Source organism: Oncorhynchus masou, chromosome 10 (genome assembly GCF_036934945.1).
Source record: "Oncorhynchus masou masou isolate Uvic2021 chromosome 10, UVic_Omas_1.1, whole genome shotgun sequence".
NCBI lineage: Eukaryota > Metazoa > Chordata > Actinopteri > Salmoniformes > Salmonidae > Oncorhynchus > Oncorhynchus masou.
Window position 1 is genome coordinate 26,911,277 of NC_088221.1, and position 23,263 is coordinate 26,934,539.

General features: G+C 42.2%; 3 protein-coding genes across 3 annotated transcripts in view; 2 read left to right on the top strand and 1 right to left on the bottom strand.

Annotated features, from left to right (window-relative positions):
• Nucleotides 1-2,349: 2,349 nt before the first annotated feature.
• Nucleotides 2,350-4,402, top strand: LOC135546957 (potassium voltage-gated channel subfamily E member 2). The gene is made up of 2 exons (XM_064975518.1): nucleotides 2,350-2,564; nucleotides 3,013-4,402. The coding sequence occupies exon 2, from the start codon at nucleotides 3,019-3,021 to the stop codon at nucleotides 3,346-3,348; it is 330 nt and encodes a 109-aa protein (XP_064831590.1). The 5' UTR covers nucleotides 2,350-2,564; nucleotides 3,013-3,018; the 3' UTR covers nucleotides 3,349-4,402.
• Nucleotides 4,403-11,042: 6,640 nt separating this feature from the next.
• Nucleotides 11,043-18,513, top strand: LOC135546958 (calsequestrin-2-like). Its single transcript, XM_064975519.1, has 11 exons — nucleotides 11,043-11,657; nucleotides 13,707-13,791; nucleotides 13,960-14,060; nucleotides 14,140-14,251; nucleotides 14,888-14,961; nucleotides 15,057-15,187; nucleotides 17,158-17,203; nucleotides 17,332-17,386; nucleotides 17,609-17,709; nucleotides 17,800-17,874; nucleotides 18,005-18,513. Exons 1-11 carry the CDS (start codon nucleotides 11,421-11,423, stop codon nucleotides 18,224-18,226), a joined length of 1,239 nt encoding a protein of 412 aa, XP_064831591.1. The 5' UTR covers nucleotides 11,043-11,420; the 3' UTR covers nucleotides 18,227-18,513.
• Nucleotides 18,514-19,281: 768 nt separating this feature from the next.
• LOC135547439 (vang-like protein 1) overlaps nucleotides 19,282-23,263 on the bottom strand; it is a 41,374-nt gene continuing 37,392 nt past the window's right edge. The window contains exon 8 of the mRNA XM_064976466.1: nucleotides 19,282-23,185. Coding sequence (XP_064832538.1) covers nucleotides 22,925-23,185 — 261 coding nt within the window. The 3' untranslated portion in view covers nucleotides 19,282-22,924. The remainder of the gene's footprint in view (nucleotides 23,186-23,263) is intronic.

Here is a 23,263-nt window from a genome sequence, read left to right on the forward strand (position 1 = left end):
CCCCAATTCAACCCTAGCTTCATGTTCACACCCCAATTCAACCCTAACCTAACCCTAGCTTCATGTCCACACCCCAATTCAACCCTAACCTAACCCTAGCTTCATGTCCACACCCCAATTCAACCCTAACCTAACCCTAGCTTCATGTCCACACCCCAATTCAACCCTAACACTAACCCTAGCTTCATGTTCACACCCCAATTCAACCCTAACCCTAGCTTCATGTCCACACCCCAATTCAACCCTAACACTAACCCTAGCTTCATGTCCACACCCCAATTCAACCCTAACACTAACCCTAGCTTCATGTCCACACCCCAATTCAACTAATTCAACTAACCCTAGCTTCATGTCCACACCCCAATTCAACCCTAACACTAACCCTAGCTTCATGTCCACACCCCAATTCAACCCTAACCCTAGCTTCATGTCCACACCCCAATTCAACCCTAACCTAACCCTAGCTTCATGTCCACACCCCAATTCAACCCTAACACTAACCCTAGCTTCATGTTCACACCCAATTCAACACTAACCCTAGCTTCATGTCCACACCCCAATTCAACTAACCTAACCCTAGCTTCATGTTCACACCCCAATTCAACCCCCTAACCCTAGCTTCATGTCCACACCCCAATTCAACCCTAACCCTAACCCTAGCTTCATGTCCACACCCCAATTCAACCCTAACACTAACCCGAGCTTCATGTCCACACCCCAATTCAACCCTAACCCTAACCCTAGCATCATGTCCACACCCCAATTCAACCCTAACACTAACCCTAGCTTCATGTTCACACCCCAATTCAACCCTAACCCTAGCTTCATGTCCACACCCCAATTCAACCCAAACCCTAACCCTAGCATCATGTCCACACCCCAATTCAACCCTAACACTAACCCTAGCTTCATGTCCACACCCCAATTCAACCCTAACACTAACCCTAGCTTCATGTTCACACCCCAATTCAACCCTAACACTAACCCGAGCTTCATGTCCACACCCCAATTCAACCCCCTAACCCTAGCTTCATGTCCACACCCCAATTCAACCCTAACACTAACCCTGGCTTCATGTCCACACCCCAATTCAACCCTAACCCGAGCTTCATGTCCACACCCCAATTCAACCCTAACCCTAACCCTAGCTTCATGTCCACACCCCAATTCAACCCTAACACTAACCCTAGCTTCATGTTCACACCCCAATTCAACCCTAACCCTAGCTTCATGTCCACACCCCAATTCAACCCAAACCCTAACCCTAGCATCATGTCCACACCCCAATTCAACCCTAACACTAACCCTAGCTTCATGTCCACACCCCAATTCAACCCAAACGCTAACCCTTGCTTCATGTCCACACCCCAATTCAACTAACCTAACAGCTTCTAACCCCAATTCAACCTAACCCTCATGTCCACACCCCAATTCAACCCTAACACTAACCCTGGCTTCATGTCCACACCCCAATTCAACCCTAACCCTAGCTTCATGTCCACACCCCAATTCCACCCTAACACTAACCCTTGCTTCATGTTCACACCCCCAATTCAACCCTAACACTAACCCTAGCTTCATGTTCACACCCCCAATTCAACCCTAACACTAACCCTAGCTTCATGTTCACACCCCCAATTCAACCCTAACACTAACCCTAGCTTCATGTCCACATCCCAATTCAACCCTAACACTAACCCTAGCTTCATGTCCACATCCCAATTCAACCCTAACATTAACACTAATCCTAGCTTCATGTCCACGCCCCAATTCAACCCTAGCCATAATATGAACTCTTTTGTTCAACCTTAATGTATGTTTAACCCTGGCCCAACCCTAAACCCTCCGAATACCCAATTGAATTCCTGAGGTACACGTGGTGACAGTACACCAGGAGAAGGTGTCTGCCATCTAGTGGCAAATGTGGGTACTGCTATGGAATTTCACAAGCAGGAACATTGTCAGTACTCGGTGAAATGCAAAAGGCAGACTGTGCAGCAGGCTATAGAACAGCTCCACCACTAAACTTTACCTAAACATGTTTGCAAAGACTATTACACTTAACACCAATGTCTTGAATGCTAGCATGTTTGAGATCCTTTTTGAGTACATGACTTCAAGTATTACAACTTATTTCACAATTAATAGTAGTGCCACTGTTTAGGAATCCAATATAGGCTACAGTGTGTGTCTGTGTGGCAGGGTGAGAGTGACCCTCAACACTCTACTCCCCTTTCCATATCAGCTGAGCTTGATGCTTTTCTCAAGGTCATCAGAAACACTTGCACAAACACACACATACACACACACACACACACACACACACACACAAGCAAACACACACACACACACAAGCAAACACTGTAGATCAAATATGAGCAGTGTTTCTTTTTGTACCTGTCTGTCTGTCCTAGGCTGAGGTTGGCTGGTTAGTTGGTCGATTGTGTGGTATTGCTCTCTTTCTCGTCCTACTTCCCCCCCTCCAAGACCCTGCCTCTTTCTCAACGCCTGTGATTGTAACATCTTCTCAACCTCCCTGGAACGATACAGGAAACGCTGAACAGGTCAGATATTTTCTTGTTTAAGTCACAACTGTGCGGTATGAAGGTTCACTGTCTGATTCTGTATGTACAGTATGAAGGTTTACTGTCTGATTCTGTATGTACAGTATGAAGGTTCACTGTCTGATTCTGTATGTACAGTATGAAGGTTCACTGTCTGATTCTGTATGTACAGTATGAAGGTTTGAGGTTCACTGTCTGATTCTGTATGTACAGTATGAAGGTTCACTGTCTGATTCTGTATGTACAGTATGAAGGTTCACTGTCTGATTCTGTAAATGCAATATGAAGGTTCACTGTCTGATTCTGTATATACGGTATTGTCTGTGTATGTGCTTGGTAGTGTATTCTTATATGCAGATTCAGTGCACAGATCACAGGAAGACAGTACAATGTCAATGTCTTCACCCCTGTCACTGATCAAATTCACTCTCTTTACCCCACCCACCAGGTGATCATGCCTAATTGGTCAAACATGACCCTCCACCTGGAGGACTCTCTGACCCGTGCCCTGGGCCATTATCTTGACAACTGGAGCCGGAACTCCTCGAAGGCAGAACAGGCTCTGGACAACACTCTGGCAGAGGAGAACTTCAGAAACGTCATATGGTATCTGATAGTGATGATCGGAATGTTTGCCTTCATCGTCGTGGCGATCCTGGTGAGCACGGTGAAGTCGAAGCGGCGTGAGCATTCTAACGACCCCTACCATAAATACATTGAGGAAGACTGGACCGCCCAGCTCCAACAGCAGAGCTTCGTCATCAACAACCCCACGGCCAACTAACCCAATGTATATTCACACGCCATATACAAACACCAGTGGTGGAAAAGTACCCAATTTTCATACTTGAGTAAAAGTAAGGATATCTTAATAGAGAATGACTCAAGTAAAAGTGAAAGTCACCCAGTAAAATTCTACTTGAGTAAAAGTCTAAAAGTATTTGGTTTTAAATATACTTAAGTATCAAAACTAAATGTAATTTCTAAAATATACTCAAGTATCAAAAGTAAAAGTAGAAATAATTTCAAATTCCTTATACTAACAAACAAGACTGCACCATTTTTTATTTTTTTATTTACAGATAGCCAGGGGCACACTCCAACACTCAGATATAATTGATAAATGAAGCACGTGTGTTTAGTGAGTCTGCCAGATCAGAGGTTAAGTGTGTGAATTTAACATTTTTTATTTTCTGCTAAGCATTCAAAAGGAAAATGTATGGAGTAAAAAGTACATTATTTTCTTTAGGAATGTAAGTGAACTAAAAGTAGTCAAAAATATAAATAGTAAAGTACAGATACCCAAAAAATCTACTTAAGTTGTACTTTATAGTATATTTACTTAAGCACTTTGACCACTGACAAACACACAGGCACACACACATGCACATAGAGAGGAATATGAATACTGTCTTTTTGTATTGGACAAAGCCTATGGGAAAATACATTTAGTTTTTGTAGGGATTTTAGATAAATGCCAAAAATAAGGTTTAGGAGATTTTATATGTTTTGTTCTCTGAGATAATCTTCATTAGCTAACATTTTTTGTGAATTTTGAAGCATTTAGGTAAAACAATATGATCTCATAGAACAAAACATATAAAATCTCCTAAATCTGTTAACCTCAGACCTTTTATTTTTGTCATTTATACCAAAACTCAAATCTTTCCCCTTAATTTCCCCCATAGGAATGTCTGAACGAACCAGAGGAACTAATTTCCGGGTTTTAGGACTAAAAACTGGTGAGCTCTATGGTCTGAAAGTTAAATAATCTTGTGGTATCCATTAGTAACAAATGTGTTGTAGTCAATGTATAACTAATATGTTAATCATGGATTGTATTAAAAAAGTGGATCTATCAATACTGATGTGGTTATCTGGCCTCTGACTAAGATTATGTCTGCGCTAATGAAGTAGGTGAAAAGTAACAGGGCTGTCAAACCACAAGTGCCCAGTAGAGAGCAACACAAACACACACTGAACAAAAATATATTTTCAAAGACAAACTGAGAGCGAAGAGAGAGGGAGACGGGAAATGGGTGACAGACAGGAGTAGAGAGAGGGATAGAGAGAAAGAGGAATAATAAGAGCAGTATAAAATAGAGGTGCAGCTGCTACCCTACAACACTGCCTGCTCTGACTGCCCTCATGGATGTGTATGTTTTGAGAGAGAGAGATTTACTTACATACTAATGCAGGTATTAACAGTTTAGCATATCACAGCATAGTTAATGCAACCCGTATACGCATAAGTGTGTGAATACATTCTGATGGCACTGTAGCTACTTAGCAACTAAGCATGAACTCTTGGAAGATTAGTCCAAATGATGACCAAAAGAGATCCTAATAAAATCAAAGCATGTTAGCTAACCCTTACCTTAACCCATAACCCTAACCTTAACCCATAACCCTAACCTTAACCCATAACCCTAACAACTAGCATAGCTAATGTTAGTCACCTAGCTAATGTTAGCCACAACAAATTGGAATTCTTAACATATCATATGTATTGCAAATTCCTAACATATTGTACGAATCATGAAAATGGTGCCGATAGATAGGGTAGATTCTAGCTCCTTGGCAACATTATTTGCCCCATTTTTTTTGTGTTATTACATACAGCCGGGAAGAACTTTTGGATATCAGAGCGACGGTAACTCACCAGCATTATGACCAGGAATATGACTTTCCCGAATTGTACCCTTTGTTCGTACCCCCCAGGTAATTTAAATGATTCCAGAGGCTGATCCATAACACAGCCGGTGGAGAAGAGATATTCGGAGTGGACCCCTACTCCGACTCAGGAGGCACGCACACAACCCACTGCTTCCGAGTATGTTACTTGCTAATGTTCAGTCTCTGGATAATAAAGTTGATGAGCTCAGGGTGAGGATTTCCTTCTAGAGAGACATCAGGGATTGTAACATACTCTGTTTCACGGAAACAAAGCTCTCTCTGGATATACTCTCTGAGTCCATGCAGCCAGTTGGGGTCTTAGTTCATCGCGCAGACAGGAATAAATATCTGTCCGGGAAGAAGGGCAGGGGTGTATGTTTCATGATTAACTACTCATAGTGTGATTGTGATAACATACAGGAACTTATGTCCTTTTTGTTCACTCGAACTAGAATAACTCACAATCAAATGCCAAACGAGAATTATCTTTGGTTTAGTCACAGCCAAGTATATTCCCCCTCAAGCCGATACCGTGATTGCCCTCAAAGAACTTCACTGGATTTTATGCAAACTAAGGCCACATTTATTGTAGCTGGGGATTTTAACAAAGCAAATTTGACGAAAAACCTACCGAAGTTCTATCAACACATTGTCTGTAGTATTCGCGCTGTTAAAACACTTGACCACTGCTACTCCAACTTCCGGGATGCCTACAAGGCACTCCCCCGCCCTCCATTCGGAAAATCTGATCACGACTCCATTTTGCTCCTCCTTCCAATAAGCAGAAACTCAAACAGGAAGTACCCGTGCTAAGTGCTATTCAATGCTGGACTGACCAATTGGAATCCACGCTTCAAGATTGTTTTGATCACGCAGACATGTTCTGGGAAGTCTCTGAGAATAACATCGACTAATACACTGATACATACGGTGACTGAGTTTATCAGGAAGTGTATTGGAGATGTTGTACCCACTCTTGACTATTAAAACCTACCCTAACCGGAAACCGTGGATAGATGGCAGCATTCACGCAAAACTGAAAGCACGAACCACCTCATTTAACCATGGCAAGGTGACTGGGAATATGGCCGAATACAAAAATAAAGTGTAGTTATTCCTTCCAAAAGGCAATCAAGCAGGCAAAACATTAGTATAGAGACAAAGGGGAGTTGCAATCAACGGTTTAGACACAAGACGTATGTGGCAGAGTGTACATTCAATTACGGACTACAAAGGGAAAACCAGCCACGTCGCTGACAGTGTTGTGGTGTCTCTATTGTCGTGATGTTTGTTTTGTCCTATATTTTTATTTTGAATCCCCCGTCACCGCAGGAGGCCTTTTGCCTTCTGGAAGACCATCATTTATAATTAACTGACTTGCCTAGTTAAATAAAGGTGAAATAAAAACATATTTACAAAAAACACCTTCTTCGCCTGCTTTGAGGATAACACAATGTAGCCCGACTCGGCCTCCATCTCTGTGGCCGACATGAGTAAGACATTTAAGCGTGTTAACCCTCACAAGGCTGCCGGCCCAGACGGCATCCCTAGCCGTGTCCTCAGGGCGCAGACCAGGTGGCTGGTGTGTTTACGGTCATATTCAATCTCTCCCTATCCCAGTCTGCTGTCCTCAAATGCTTCAAGATGGCCACCATTGTTCCTGTACCCAAGAAAGCAAGGGTAACTGAACTAAATGACTTCTGTCATCATGAAGTGCTTTGAGAGACTGGTCAAGGATCATATCACCTCTACCTTACCTTACCTGACACCCTAGACCCACGTCAATTTGCTTACCGCCCCAATAGATCCACAGACGATGCCATCACCCTCGCACTGCACACTGCCATATCCCTTTCCTTTCCATCTGGACAAGAGGAATACCTATTTAAGAATGCTGTTCATTGACTATAGTTCAGCATTCAAAACCATAGTACTCTCCAAGCTCATCATTAAGCTTGAGGCCCTGGGTCTGAACCCCGCCCTGTGCAACTGGGTTTTGGACTTCTGGACATGCCGCCACCAGGTGGTGAAGGTAGGAAACAACACCTCCACTTTGCTGATCCTAAACACTGAGACTACCTGCCCTCCAGTACACCTACAGCACCAGATGTCACAGGAAGGCCAAAAAGATCATCAAGGACAACAACCACCCGAGCCACTACCTGTTCACCCCGCTATCATCCAGAAGGCGAGGTCAGTACAGGTGCATCAAAGCTGGGACCGAGAGACTGAAAAACAGCTTCAATCTCAAGGCCATCATACTGTTAAATAGCCATCACTAGCACATTCGAGGCTGCTGCCCTATATACATAGACTTGAAATCACTGGCCGCTTTAATAATTGAACACTAGTCACTTTAATAATGTTTAAATATTTTGCTTTACCAATTTCATATGTAAACACTGTATTCTATTCTACTGTATCTTAGTCTATGCCGCTCTGAGATTGCTCGTCCAAATATTCTTAATTCCATTCCTTTACTTAGATTTATGTGTATTGTTGTGAAATTGTTAGATATTACTTGTTAGATATTACTGCACTGTTGGAGCTAGAAACACAAGCATTTCACAACAAGCGCAATAACATCTGCTAAACACATGTCTGTGACCAATAAAATGTGATTTGAATTGCAATTCGTAATACAGTTGAAGTCGGAAGTTTACATACACCTTAGCCAAATACATCTAAACTCATTTTTTCACAATTCCTGAAATGTAGTCTTAGTAAAAATGTCCTGTCTTAGGTCAGTTATGATCACCACTTTATTTTAAGAATGTGAAAAGTCAGAATAATAGTAGAGAGAATGATTTATTTCTCAAAGACCCATTTGTGACCAATTTTTAACTTCCTGACTAATGTCTTGAGATGTTGCTTCAATATATCCACACAATTTTCAATCCTCATGGTGCCATCTATTTTGTGAAGTGCACCAGTCCCTCCTGCAGCAAAGCACCCCCACAACATGATGCTGCCACCCCCTTACTTCCCGGTTGGGATGGTGTTCTTCAGCTTGCAAGCCTCCCGCTTTTTCCTCCAAACATAAGGATGATCATTATGGCCAAACAGTTTTATTTTTCTTTCATCAGACCAGAGGACATTTCTCCAAAAAGTACAATCTTTGTCCCGATGCGCAGTTGCAAACTGTAGTCTGGCTTTTTTATGGTGGTTTTGTAGCAGTGGCTTCTTCCTTGCTGAGTGGCCTCTCAGGTTATGTTGATATAGGACTCGTTTTACTGTGGATATAGATACTTTTGTACCTGTTTCCTCCAGCATCTTCACAGGGTCCTTTGCTGTTGTTCTGGGATTGATTTGCACTTTTCGCACAAAAGTAAGTTCATCTCTAGGAGACAGAATGCGTCTCCTTCCTGAGTGGTATGACGGCTGCGTGGTCCCATAGTGTTTAGACTTGCGTTATATTGGTTGTACAGATGAACGTGGTACCTTCTGGCATTTGGAAATTGCTCAGAAGGATGAACCGGACTTGTGGAGGTCTACAATTTTTTTTCTGAGGTCTTGGCTGATTTCTTTTGATTTTCCCATGATGTCAAGCAATGAGGCATTGAGTTTGAAGGTTGGCCTTGAAATACATCCCAAGGTATACCTCCAATTGACTCAAATTATGTCAATTAGCCTATCAGAAGCTTCTAACGCCATGACATAATTTTCTGGAATTTTCCAAGCTGTTTGAAGTCCCAGTTAACTTAGTGCATGTAAAACTTCTGACCCACTGGATTTGTGATACAGGGAATTCTAAGTGAAATAATCTGTCTATAAACAATTGTTGGAAAAATTACTTGTGTCATGCACAAAGTATATGTCCTAACCGACTTGCCAAAACTATAGTTTGTTAAGAAGAAATGTGTGGAGTGGTTGAAAAACGAGTTTTAATGACTCCAACCTAAGTGTATGTAAACGTCCGACTTCAACTGTATACCATGCAAATTGTAATTCATAACATATCATACGAAATGGATGCTGGACATCCACAAATCACATACCATACCAAACGTAACATTTCATACTAATTTGAGTCTCATAGATTGACTTTAACTATGTTATATCTACCCCCGAGTCGAGGTTGCACAAGTATGAAGACAAGCTGCAATTCTCCTCTTCCTACAGCAACAAACACACAACCTTCCTTTTTTGCCAGTATAAAACTTAGCAATAGTCATCACTATCCATTTACAGTACATTGAAGTTGTGATAACACCAAGCATGGCCTGCTAGCAGGTTACTTCTTCATCAGAGACTCTGAGCCATACAATGTACTGTAAGCCCAGGCTGTTCCATTTTAGCCCCAGTGACAATGAGAAAGCAGAGAGATCGGGTTACTGTCTCTGCAAGGCTGAAAACAAACCTTGACAAGAAAGACTCATGTTACTGTCCTCATCAGTTAGACTACCCAGAGACACACATAGTCACACAGGCAGTGTACTCAAAGAAAATGGTGCCTGGGTCACACGTTTTATATTTTGCTGAGATCAAGCCTTTGTTTTGCTTTGCATATAGTCATTGGCAATGGGTAAACTACATGCTCACACATGCATACCACAGGAGGCTGCTGAAGGGAGGACAGCTCATGATAATGGCTGGAATGGAGTAAATGGACTGGTATCAAATGCATGAAACCATGTTTTTGATGTATTTAATACCATTTCACCTATTCCACTCCAGCCATGACCACGAGCCCGTCCTCCCCAATTAAGGTTCCACCAACCCCCTGTGATATATGCACACATGTATACACAGCTGTTTCAGTGATCGTCAGCACATCCCTGGGGTCAAGGGTCAGGGGAAAAGTTTCAGTATCAAAGCATTTGGGGGACACTTATGAAAAACTAGAGGATTACTTATGGATTACTTTTAAATTCAGAAAGGATGTTTGGGAAAAATATATTATATGACACCTTTCTGTTTTCTCAATGGCATTAAATTCAGCATTGAATTCTAACCACAAGTCAGAAACCACTAATGATGCTTCTTATGGAGAAAGTAATTAATTACAATTTTGGACAGGTAACTAGAAACTGTAATGGATTACATTTAGAAAGTAACCTACCCAACCCTGCCTAATATCCCAGTTAAGCCTACCCTCTCAAAGGAGAGTACATTTACCTTCCCTCCATAGGCTATCGACAGGCACATGAATGCACGCACACACACACAGTCTCCTTGTCTGATTTTTCCTTTTGACTGTAACTGTAACCCCCAGCCAACACCTCCCCCTACCCTAGTCTGATTCCAACAGTATGCTCTAACAGACAACTGCACCAACTACCACAGCAATGGGACAGCTAGTGTTAAAGTAGCCACTATAAAGCTATCGCAATTATATTCTAGTTGCATTCAGGCACTGTCCACTAGCCTGTCACTGCATGCATCTATCAACATACACTAGACGTTGTGGAGTGGGACACTGTTAGCATAATGCTAACCTGTTGGAAACACCCGTTTCACGGTGCTGAGCACTGTTCAGGTTTCTCTTTTTATGCTCATGGTTACAAACCCAATCTGTAGTGAATGTTAGAACTGTAGATATGCAGACCCCAGATTACTATCATCCCAAAATCTCTACACCCCTAAATATCCTCAGCACAGCTCTCTGTCATTCCTCCCAACATGCCAAGTAGAAACGCCATGGTGTGAGCAGAGAGCGGAGGCCTGTTAAAACCCACTATCTCCTCTCTCCTCTCGTGCTCTTTCTCTCTCTATCTCTCTCACTCACCTATTTATTTTTAGCACCTAAACAACTGGTCTCCTAAAAATGGGCCTGTGTGTGGTGGCCAGGGGGAGAGGGGCGCTGCTATGTACGGTATCTAGCCCCCCAGCGCTCCAGGTCTGTCAGGTCTGTTCTTTCCCTTTGTCTCGGCTGGAAAGAGGGAGCAAGGGAGTGAAACAGGGAGAGAGAGGATCGCTGGTTCCTAAACAAGCCTTGGGCATTGGACTATAGAGGACTGCTTGGAAGAAGACTCAAGGAGATTTATACTATAATTTAAGGGCAATGTGCTATTCTACACCTCTCTATCTATTGTTTAAAAAATAAATAAGTATTTTCCCATTTTGGGGAGTTTATTGACCTTCCTCAGCCTAAGTACTCTTGTGGAGGCCGTATCTAGTGATTAAAGGTTCCTCTGTGATTCTCGGGGTGTGTGGTCGTTCATAACACGTCCCTAGACCATGCTAGCCCTGTGGCTGCTCCTGCTCCCGTGCCTGTCTCTGTCGCCGCTCGTTCAGACCGAGAAGGGACTGGAGTTCCCTCGCTATGACGGGAAAGACAGAGTCATCGACATCAATAACAAGAACTACCAGAAGGCCATGAAGAAGTACACCATGATATGTCTGCTGTACCACAAACCCATCCCTGATGGGAAGGAGCTGCAGAAACAACACCTGATGACTGAGATGGTGCTGGAGGTAAGCCTGAGGAGGAGGAAGGGAGAAAAAGGGAGATGGTGAGGGAGGTTAGGAGAAGAGAGATGAAGGGAGGTGGAAGTGGGGATGAAGGAGTCTAGGAACGAGATGGTGAAGAAAAGATGAAGGAGGACACGGCAGAGAGAGAGTGAGAGAGAGAGAGAGCGAGAGAGATAAGGAGGAGAAGAAAGAGATGGTGGGTAGAGAAGAAAGAGAAGAGTCACTAGGGAGGGGAGCACCTGGGCTGGACTGAGGTGATTTAACAATCTGGGGTCACTGGGTCAGCTAGACCCACTCCATAAATCATTACAGTCCCTAGACATTAGAGTGTCCCAATGGGCACGAAACCCACAATTTACTGAAGTGGTTAAGAGTGAGAGCTAGAATGAGAGACTGTAATAAAACTTTGTCATAAAATGGCTGTCATTCAATTAAACATGATCAACTCTGATTTAATACATACCCAAGGCTGAGCTACCCCGTCACAAGTCAATCAGTGATTCTTATGACTTTGTGATACTAATGTTTATGTGCAGTGTGTTGAGTGAGTGAGTGAGAGAGAGAGAGAGAGAGAGAGAGAGAGAGACTCCCCAGTTCTATCCAGTGCTGTCAGTTAAGGTTATTTCTGTTAATTCCGGCACTTCCCATAGTAATGTATATCATTCACCCCAGCTCTCTGCCACAGGCACAAATAGGACCGGCACACATGCCCTTTATGTTATTGAGCTATACATGTGAAGGGCATAGCAGTAGGTCTGTCTCTCTCCCTGTTTTGCTTTTACACTTAGATTGAGACGGTCTTAAAATACTATGACAATGACATGTATATTTATTAACTAGAAGGTTGGCTAACTGATTATAACATTCGCTAATGTTCTATGACGGCATCTATATTATAATGTGCTATGAATACGTTTATAAGGTAAAGAGTACTTCATTTGAAGCTACTTCAAGTAAAGTGTCAGTTACTATCCCACTTCAGCAGAGCTGTGACAGTGGACTACTATGGCCTAATCTCCCCTCTCTAGCTGTCCTGTGTTCCTCATGGCTTGTGTTGAGTTAGAATAATGTGCAGCAGATAGCCTGAGCACAGTCTCTCACTCCTAATAGCCCCAGATATTTAACTCACCACAGGTGGACCGGACGAGGGTTAGGGCCCTGGGTCATCAAAATTAACATAATTACTTGCTCTGTTGCTTCGCTACAGGTTATCTGTATAGGATTGCATCCATGTTCCATTATTTTATAAGGAGCCAACAGAGTGAGATTTGTTTGAAGAGTCCACTTCTGGCCTTTCTTCATCACTCTGTCAGTGTTTCATCAACCTACAGTATCTCATGCTTTGATAATGGCTACTTGTTCCATGTTGCATGTGGTAATGTATGTTGTGTTGTATTCTGTCTAGGCCTATGTGTTCTTTGTTTGGGTTTGCTAAAGGTTGAAAAATGTACCGCTTTGCTGAGTTGTCAAAAGTATGACAAAGACTTTCTTCTTGTCTACAACCAATGGAGAGTCCATGCTTCTAAATGTTAACACCGATAACTGTATTCATAAAGTGCTTTTCAAACATGATGTTCAAAGCCCTGAATGATCACATGTCAACGTATTATCTGGATGAAGACAGACTAATCACTGTTCCCCTCCTGATATTTCGGTCAGTCGGGTATTCTTAGCCTCAATTTGCCTTGGTATCTGTCAGAGCTCAAGGCCTTGGCTGGCAGACCCTCACCTATTGAGACCACAATGGCTGCAGGATTCTGGCATGGATATGGAGCATGGCAATTTTAGCCATCATATGACTGTGTGTGTGTGTGTGTGTGTGTTGCCTTGGGGCTGTTCTGTTCTCTGGACCATTATCTACTCAATAACGTCACTCCAACTAAGCCTCATCTCAGCCCTGTTTGTTTGTCTGTCCCCCTGCCAAACATGCTTCAAACTGGATCATCGTTCCTGAGTGTAGAACAACAAGGGCTCTATTGGACACTGTTCCAATTTAAGTGTTATGATAACGTTGAAAGAATGTCACTAACTGACTTTTGTCTTCATCTCCAGCTGGCTGCTCAGGTTATGGAGGAAAAGGAGATTGGGTTTGGAATGGTAGACTCCCACAAAGACACCAAGGTTGCCAAGAAGCTGGGTAAGGAAACACATCAACACTTCAGTGCGAACTATAGTTGCTCATCATTATTATTATACTACATGACTATGAAGCATACTACATGAAGCACCAAAAGGTTTTTGTAAAGCATTCAGTGAATGGTTGTAAATAATGGTCTGTACTTGACCCTCTGACCCCTGACCCCAGGCCTGGTGGAAGAGGGCAGTGTGTATGTGTTCAAGGCAGACCGTGTGATTGAGTTTGACGGCATGCTCTCTGCCGACACCCTGGTGGAGTTCCTTCTAGACGTGAGTGGACTGGGGGTGCCCTCATTGATACTACTCACAGATCTAGGATCAGCTTACTGTTATGTTATTTTCTCTCTAGCTTTTGGAGGAGCCTGTGGAGGTGATAGGAAATGCTCTGGAGCTGAGGGCCTTCGACAGGATGGAGGAAGACATCCGCCTCATTGGATATTTTAAGAACGAGGACTCAGAACGTGAGTGTGCGTGTGTGTCTGTCTTTCTGACAATCTGTCTGTGTGTGTCTCTGTGTGTATGTGTTAAGGTTGTTTAAATGTGCTCCCTGTCTTGCTAGTGTGATGGCCAGGGTTGGATGGCTATTGGCTGATCCCCTGGCCTTGATAATAACCGGGGAATTTTAAACTCATCATCCCCATGGATTTACATGTCCAATTTTACCCTCCCTCCACACACAGCTGTGAGGGCCAAATATTTTTCCATTTATCGTAAGACACCGAATCGCGCTCATGATAAGCAAGGCGGCTGTCTCGCCCCTGACCGACTGTGGTAGCCTAAAACTAGGGGTCAACGGGGCTCAGTTATTTCAGTATACGTATGTGTCAATGGCATCTCCCTAAAGACCAATCCTAGTCTAGCTAGCACACACAAGCTAGTAGACGCTCACAGACAGCTATGCTAAATGATAGCAGCAGAAGGGGAATTATTCTAAATGCTGAAGGACTACCTCTGTTCAACGGATAAGAAATGATGTAGTTATAGAGTAGTGGTTATACAGTAGTACACCATCTTCAAAAGAAGTCAAATGCCCTCTTCTCTCCTCCCTCCTCCCATCCACTCCTTTCTCCTCTTCATAAACCGCTCCTTTCCTCCAGACTACAGTGCGTTCAAGGAGGCTGCAGAGCAGTTCCAACCCTACATCAAATTCTTTGCCACCTTTGAGAAAGCTGTGAGTATACAGACATCTTATGTCCTTGGTCTGTGAGAAGGGGTCCTGTCAATGGAAGAAGTTGGGTGCTGATTCTGGTGTCTGTGGTGTTTAAGGTGGCCAAGGAGCTGACCCTGAAAATGAACGAGGTAGATTTCTACGAGCCCTTCATGGAGGAGCCCGTCACCCTCCCTGACAGACCCAACTCTGAGGAGGAGATCGTGGCTTTCGTCACTGAACACAGAAGGTACAGTGCCTTGCAAAAGTATTCGGCCCCCTTGAACTTTGCGACCTTTTGCCACATTTCAGGCTTCAAACATAAAGATATAAAACTGTATTTTTTTGTGAAGAATCAACAACAAGTGGGACACAATCATGAAGTGGAACAACATTTATTGGATATTTCAAACTTTTTTAACATATCAAAAACTGAAAAATTGGGCGTGCAAAATTATTCAGCCCCCTTAAGTTAATACTTTGTAGCGCCACCTTTTGCTGCGATTACAGCTGTAAGTTGCTTGGGGTATGTCTCTATCAGTTTTGCACATCGAGAGACTGAAATTTTTTCCCATTCGTCCTTGCAAAACAGCTCGAGCTTAGTGAGGTTGGATGGAGAGCATTTGTGAACAGCAGTTTTCAGTTATTTCCACAGATTCTCGATTGGATTCAGGTCTGGACTTTGACTTGGCCATTCTAACACCTGGATATGTTTATTTTTGAACCATTCCATTGTAGATTTTGCTTTATGTTCTGGATCATTGTCTTGTTGGAAGACAAATCTCCGTCCCAGTCTCAGGTCTTTTGCAGACTCCATCAGGTTTTCTTCCAGAATGGTCCTGTATTTGGCTCCATCCATCTTCCCATCAATTTTAACCATCTTCCCTGTCCCTGCTGAAGAAAAGCAGGCCCAAACCATGATGCTGCCACCACCATGTTTGACAGTGGGGATGGTGTGGTCAGGGTGATGAGCTGTGTTGCTTTTACGCCAAACATAACGTTTTGCATTGTTGCCAAAAAGTTCAATTTTTCAAAAAGAACTGAACTGGTTTCATCTGACCAGAGCACCTTCTTCCACATGTTTGGTGTGTCTCCCAGGTGGCTTGTGGCAAACTTTAAATTACACTTTTTATGGATATCTTTAAGAAATGGCTTTCTTCTTGCCACTCTTCCATAAAGGCCAGATTTGTGCAATATACGACTGATTGTTGTCCTATGGACAGAGTCTCCCACCTCAGCTGTAGATCTCTGCAGTTTATCCAGAGTGATCATGGGCCTCTTGGCTGCATCTCTGATCAGTCTTCTCCTTGTATGAGCTGAAAGTTTAGAGGGACGGCCAGGTCTTGGTAGATTTGCAGTGGTCTGATACTCCTTCCATTTCAATATTATCGCTTGCACAGTGCTCCTTGGGATGTTTAAAGCTTGGGAAATCTTTTTGTATCCAAATCCGGCTATAAACTTCTTCACAACAGTATCTCGGACCTGCCTGGTGTGTTCCTTGTTCTTCATGAGGCTCTCTGCGCTTTTAACAGACCTCTGAGACTATCACAGTGCAGGTGCATTTATACGGAGACTTGATTACACACAGGTGGATTGTATTTATCATCATTAGTCATTTAGGTCAACATTGGATCATTCAGAGATCCTCACTGAACTTCTGGAGAGAGTTTGCTGCACTGAAAGTAAAGGGGCTGAATAATTTTGCACGCCCAATTTTTCAGTTTTTGATTTGTTAAAAAAGTTTGAAATATCCAATAAATGTCGTTCCACTTCATGATTGTGTCCCACTTGTTGTTGATTCTTCACAAAAAAATACAGTTTTATATCTTTATGTTTGAAGCCTGAAATGTGGCAAAAGGTCGCAAAGTTCAAGGGGGCCGAATACTTTCGCAAGGCACTGTATGGTGTAATCGTTTTTTGGGGGTGGGTGCTTATATTTGTCCTGTGTTTTCTGCATATCCCATTTCCCCCTGAGAGTCAGGTCATGGCCAGGTCAGCGGCAACCCTGGAGCATTTAGGGTTACGTGCCTTGCTCAAGGGCACATCAACATATTTTCACCTTGTCGGCTCAGGATTCTAACTAGTGACATTTCGGTTACTGGTCCAAAACTCTATTCGCTAGGCTACCTGCAGCCCTACTGCGGCTGTCAGAACAGGATCACTTCATTCTGAGGATCTGATCAGTGGTCTATGACTGATAGCGTTGTGTAATGTTTTCAGGCCAACACTGCGAAAGCTGCGTGCTGAGGACATGTTTGAGACATGGGTGAGTTTTTTTGTCATTTCATTTACCTTATGCAAGTTCAAGGGTTAGTGCAAGAAAGGCAAGTACAACAGTACGTGTGTTCATTTCTGTCAAACCTTGGACAGCGTCTCATGATGTCTCATTTTCAGGAGGACGTTGTGGAGGGGAGCCATATAGTGGCCTTCGCAGAGGAGGAGGACCCTGGTAAAAAAAATACATCCATATTACAGTAACATCAGCTTTGATCAGGGCCAACATCAGCTTTGATCAGGGCCAACATCAGCTTTGCAACATAGGTTCCTATCAGTCTTATCTGAAACTGAGAATCACTGCAATGGTTCATAGCTTTCAGGAAATCAAACAAACTTCTCCTGGCATGATAAAACACAGACTAACCTTCTTAATGTGTTGTTTGGTGTTGTTCAGATGGTTATGAGTTCCTGGAGCTGCTGAAGGAGGTGGCTAGAGACAACACCCACCACCCTGGTCTCAGCATCATCTGGATCGACCCTGATGACTTCCCCCTGGTGAGACACAGACAGACGGACGGACAGGATTACGTGAACTCAAGTCCCTACAGTTTCAGATCTCAGTGTGTTCTCTCTCACTCTCTTCAGCTTATCCCCTACTGGGAGAAGACCTTCCAGGTGGACCTGTTCAAACCTCAGATCGGCGTGGTCAACGTTACTGACGTGAGTCCCCGAACAGCTCTAATACAGCATGAGAAATTGGTGGAAACCAGTCAGAAATTGTGAAACTTAGATCTAACTCATGATGGTCCATGACCTTTGGCCCCTGACCTCTCTCTCTTCCTCTGGATAGGCTGACAGCATCTGGCTGGAGATGGAAGAACAAGATCTGCTCACAGCCCAGAAGCTGGCGGACTGGATAGAGAACGTCCTGTCAGGCAAGGTAAACACAGAGGATGATGATGACGACGACGACGATGACGATGATGAGGACGACAACTCTGATGATGACTCTGATGAGGACTCTGATGATTCGGATGACTCTGATGATGAAGAAGACGACGATGATGACTAATTCAAAAACTGTGAATTTGTCATCTAGAATTAATAACATTGTTGTATAGTCTCTTTACTGTACTATCATCAAAGTTTAGGGTGAGAGAAATAGACCTAAACGCTTTTATAGAAGATTTTGTACAACGTGTCTGGCCTAAGTCAACCACTCTGCATTATAAGAAAAGCCATTAACAGCATTTTTTTTTCTTGAATCTGGAAAAAGATCTGTTGATAAACTGAAATCAATCTGAAAATGTAAGACGCTCTGGATAAGAGTGCTAAATCAGTTAAATGTAAAATAAATAAATTCACACCTTGCAATGTCCACAACTCTTTTATTTAAATATATACACTACAGTTCAAAAGTTGTGTCACTTTGAAATTCACTTGTTTTTTAAAAGAAAAGCTATTTTTTTGTCCATTAAAATAACATCAGATTGATCAGAAATACAATGTAGACATTGTTAATGTTGTAAATGACTATTGTAGCTGGAAAAGGCTGATTTTTAATGGAATATCTACATAGGCGTACAGAGGTCCATTATCAGCAACCATCACTCCTGTGTTCCAATGACACGTTGTGTTAGCTAATCCATAGTTTGCTAATTTATCCTTTTAAAAAGGCTAAATGATCCTTAGAAAACCCTTTTGCATTTATGTTAGCACAGCTGAAAACTGTTGTGCCACAATAGTCATTTACAACATTAACAATGTCTACACTGTATTTCTGATCAATTTGTCTCATGTATTCTCACTCTGTTTCACTCTCTTTCCCTCCTTGACTCATCCCTCATCCCTCCTTGACTCATCCCTCGTTCGCTCTCTCCCTCAGTGGGCAATTAGAAGAGAGTATATGTGAAGTGGCAGGAGAGAGATCCCTGTGTTCTGTAAGCCCAGGGTGCAGTAGTGTGAAGGGGGCTTCAGATATGAACTCACTCTCTCTCTCTTGTCTTCAACTGGACAGTGCAGACAGATACTCTCTCACCCAATAGTCTCACTTACATACTTTCTAGTGCACAGACAAATACAAAGCATCACACACACCAACAATAAAGTAATATGAGAATGTTGAAAATGTTCATACAAATATTTATTTTACAAATTTGAATCTTTATACAGTTATTGTAATTCCATATATGTAAATCTTTAAAAAACAACACCAGTGAAAACTTGAGACCGAATTGGTCAGAACAACATTTAGGATGGCAATGGTGCATTCGCACACACACCATACATTATTGAACGAACATACTTGCATACAATAACAAACACATAGAGCATACATCATATGTGTTTTAAAACAGAGGCACCTTTGTAATGAAGGAGACATACAAGGAGGTAAATGCCCTGGTCGAATACTTGAAAAATACATCCTTTCTCCCTTCCTTGAAATAGTCACATATCGGAATTGGTTCGATTAGGGAAAGCAATTGGTTGGCAACCTTGCTTTGACCAATCCAACACTTATAACCTGTGGTCACCTCAAGATAAAAACTAATAAAAGGGTGAATTCGAACAGGAAAATATTCACAGCCATAATTTAATCAGTATAAAATCCTGAAAAACATGTAACCTTTTGGTGACAACAATGATTGTACAATTACAATAACAAACAATTTCATTCTAATATAGTCTTGAATAATATGCACATGTAATAGGGAAGATTTGGCTAAAACAATACAATATTAAAACAAACAAATACTGTATATTGAGTTCACAGAGATAAGCATAAAAATCCCATATCTGTGCCAGTTGTACGGCCTCTTTTGTGACTGTAGACTTCCCTCACTGTTGTCTGCACTCTGAACATCAATACTGAGGAACAAACCATATCAAACAATGTAAAAAAAGACATGAGAAATGTATCATTTTGGCCTATTTGAATCACTTTCAGTACATGAAGATGCGCGTATGCAGACTTGGAGACAGTAGAGGAAAAGCTACGGTATCAGATCAGTCAGTCATGTCTGGGACAAAATGCATTACGAGAACCACTTCTCTTTGTGTGTATTCTCCACAAGTCTCAAACATAGGGACTAAAAGAGAGAATATTGTGACATCCTTCTTTAATCTGTTGTCTTCTCTCATATCTGAAGACAAAAAACTTGAGCCTCAATCGGATTCTCTTAGTTTACAGGGTTAGGTTCTGTAGAAATTTAATAATAGCTTTCTTTCATCTGGAGATAAGACACACATATAATGCATGTCTTGTCATTAGACTCCAAATCAGAAAAGTACAGAAAATCTCTCACTCAAAATTATGAATACATTTCTTCCGGTTTTACTAGCTTCTTTGTTTGCTCAACTGTAGTATTCCGCAATAGTCCGCTCTGGGTTTGAGCCCAACAGGTTTGGACAACCTCTTACAGATAATGTCTAGGAATCCTGGGGAGTACAATAACAGAACCTTTTTCATCCATATAATTCCACAACTATACAGCCAAACTGTACAGCCAGGTAGAAAAGCATCAATCAAATCAAATATAACTTTTAAATAAAAACGCAAGACATTACATACAGTTGAAGTCGGAAGTTTACATACACCTTAGCCAAATACATTTAAACTCAGTTTCACAATTCCTGACATTTAATCCTAGTAAAAATACATGTTTTAGGTCAGTTAGGATCACCGCTTTATGTCAGAATATTAGTAGAGAGAATAATTTATTTAAGCTTTGATTTCTTTCATCACATTCCCAGTGGGTCAGAAGTTTACATATACTCAATTAGTATTTGGTAGCATTGCCTTTAAACTGTTTATCTTGGGTCAAACTTCTCAGGAAGTGTTCCACAAGCTCCCATTCCCCCTGACAGAGATGGTGTAATTGAGTCAGGTTTGTAGGCCTCCTTGCTTGCACACATTTTTTCAGTTCTGCCCACAAATTCTCTATAGGATTGAGGTCAGGGCTTTGTGATGGCCACTCCAATACCTTTACTTTGTTGTCCTTAAGCCATTTTGCCACAACTTTGGAAGTATGCTTGGGATCATTGTCCATTTGGAAGACCCATTTGCGACCAAGCTTTAACTTCTTGACTGATGTCTTGAGATGTTGCTTCAATAGATCCATATAATTTTCCTGCCCCATGATGCAATTGTGAAGTGCACCAGTCCCTCCTGTAGCAAAGCAACCCCACAACATGATGCTGCACCCCTGTGATTCACGGTTGGGATGGTGTTCTTCGGCTTGCAAGCCTCCATCCTTTTCCCTCCAAACATAACAATGGTCATTATGGCCAAACAATTCTATTTTTTTTCATCAGACCAGAGGACATTTCTCCAAAAAGTACAATATTTGGCCCCATGTGCAGTTGCAAACCGTAGTCTGGCTTTTTTATGGCGGTTTTGGAGCTGTGGCTTTTTCCTTGCTGAGCGGTCTCTCAGGTTATGTCGATATAGGACTCGTTTTACTGTGGATAGAGATACTTTTGTACCCGTTTCCTCCAGCATCTTCACAAGGTCCTTTGCTGTTGTTCTGGGATTGATTCACCAAAGTACGTTCATCTCTAGGAGACAGAACGCATCTCATTCCTGAGCGGTATGACGGCTGCATGGTCCCATAGTGTTTATACGTGCATACTATTGTTAGTACAGATGAACGTGGTACCTTCAGGCGTTTGGAAATTGCTCCCAAGGATGAACCAGACTTGTGGAGGTCTATAATTTTTGTGGAGGTCTTGGCGGATTTCTTTTGATTTTCCCATGATGTCAAGCAGAGAGGCACTGAGTTTGAAGGTGGGCCTTGAAATACATCCTCAGGTACACCTCCAATTGACTCAAATGATGAGAATTAGCCTATCAGAAGCTTCTAAAGCGATGAAATCTTCTGGAATTTTCCAAGCTGTTTAAAGGTACAGTCAACTTAGTGTATGTAAACTTCTGACCCATTGGAATTGTGATACAGGGAATTCTAAGTGAAATAATCTGTCTGTAAACAATTGTTGGAAAAATGACTTGTGTCATGCACAAAGTAGATGTCCTGACCGACTTGCCAAAACTATAGTTTGTTAAGAAGAAATTTGTGGAGTGGTTGAAAAACGAGTTTTAATGACTCCAACCTAAGTGTATGTAAACTTCCAACTTCAACCGTATATAAAAACACACATGTACAATCCATTAACTGTAAACAAAAGCAATTCTTAGTTTGATAAAACTGAACCTGAACTGTTTGTGATTATTAGGTAGTATTTCATTCATATTAGCAGGGCAGACCATATGAAAATACCCCCCCACATACACACAGTCACACACACACACACACACACATGCACGCACACACACACACACACACACACACACACAGAGGAAGAACAAAATGCGGGAGGGTCGTCGACAGTGTATTGAAAACCCACTGACATAATTCAATGATCCAGTGTGCCTCAGGACAATAGAAATCAGAGCATGTTCCCTAACTCTCTCCATCGGTCATCTTCACTCCAAAAGAGCCATAGGGCTGGGGATCCCTACCATTTATTAACTATTATATGACCAGCTAACACTTCATCTTGTTACAATATCCAATATGCATCTGTTCATATCAATTACGTACAATAACAAATCTCAAAGTAGCCAAAATAATCTTTATAAACACCGGTAATATAAATAGAAGAGAAAAGCAAAATAGCACAACAAGAGCATGTCAAAAGTAAAAGAGGGTTTAAGAAACTGAACACAAAACAGACAAGTCTAGAATTCCCACAGTTCTTCTACATGCGTCTGTTAGACTGATGTTTCAGATTGGAGACTCAGGGTAAACTTGTGTGACTTTGGATCGACATACTCCTCAGTCATTACAATGTAGGGGATGGACTTGACTGTTACCGCTAGGCTGAAGTCTAGACACCTCAGTGAGAAGACTGTGTCCTCCTTCAGACCGCTAGTGACCGCAGCCTCGCTGACCAGAGTCCACTGACCGGCCATCCAGCGCTCTCGACCATACTGTAGCGTAGGACCAGGGGACAGGTAGGCCTCCAGGAATGCCTGAAGAGACACAGAAGCAGACACACACAATCATATTGCTATAGAGATTGTTATGTTGGGCCAAGGCCAAGAGGTGTC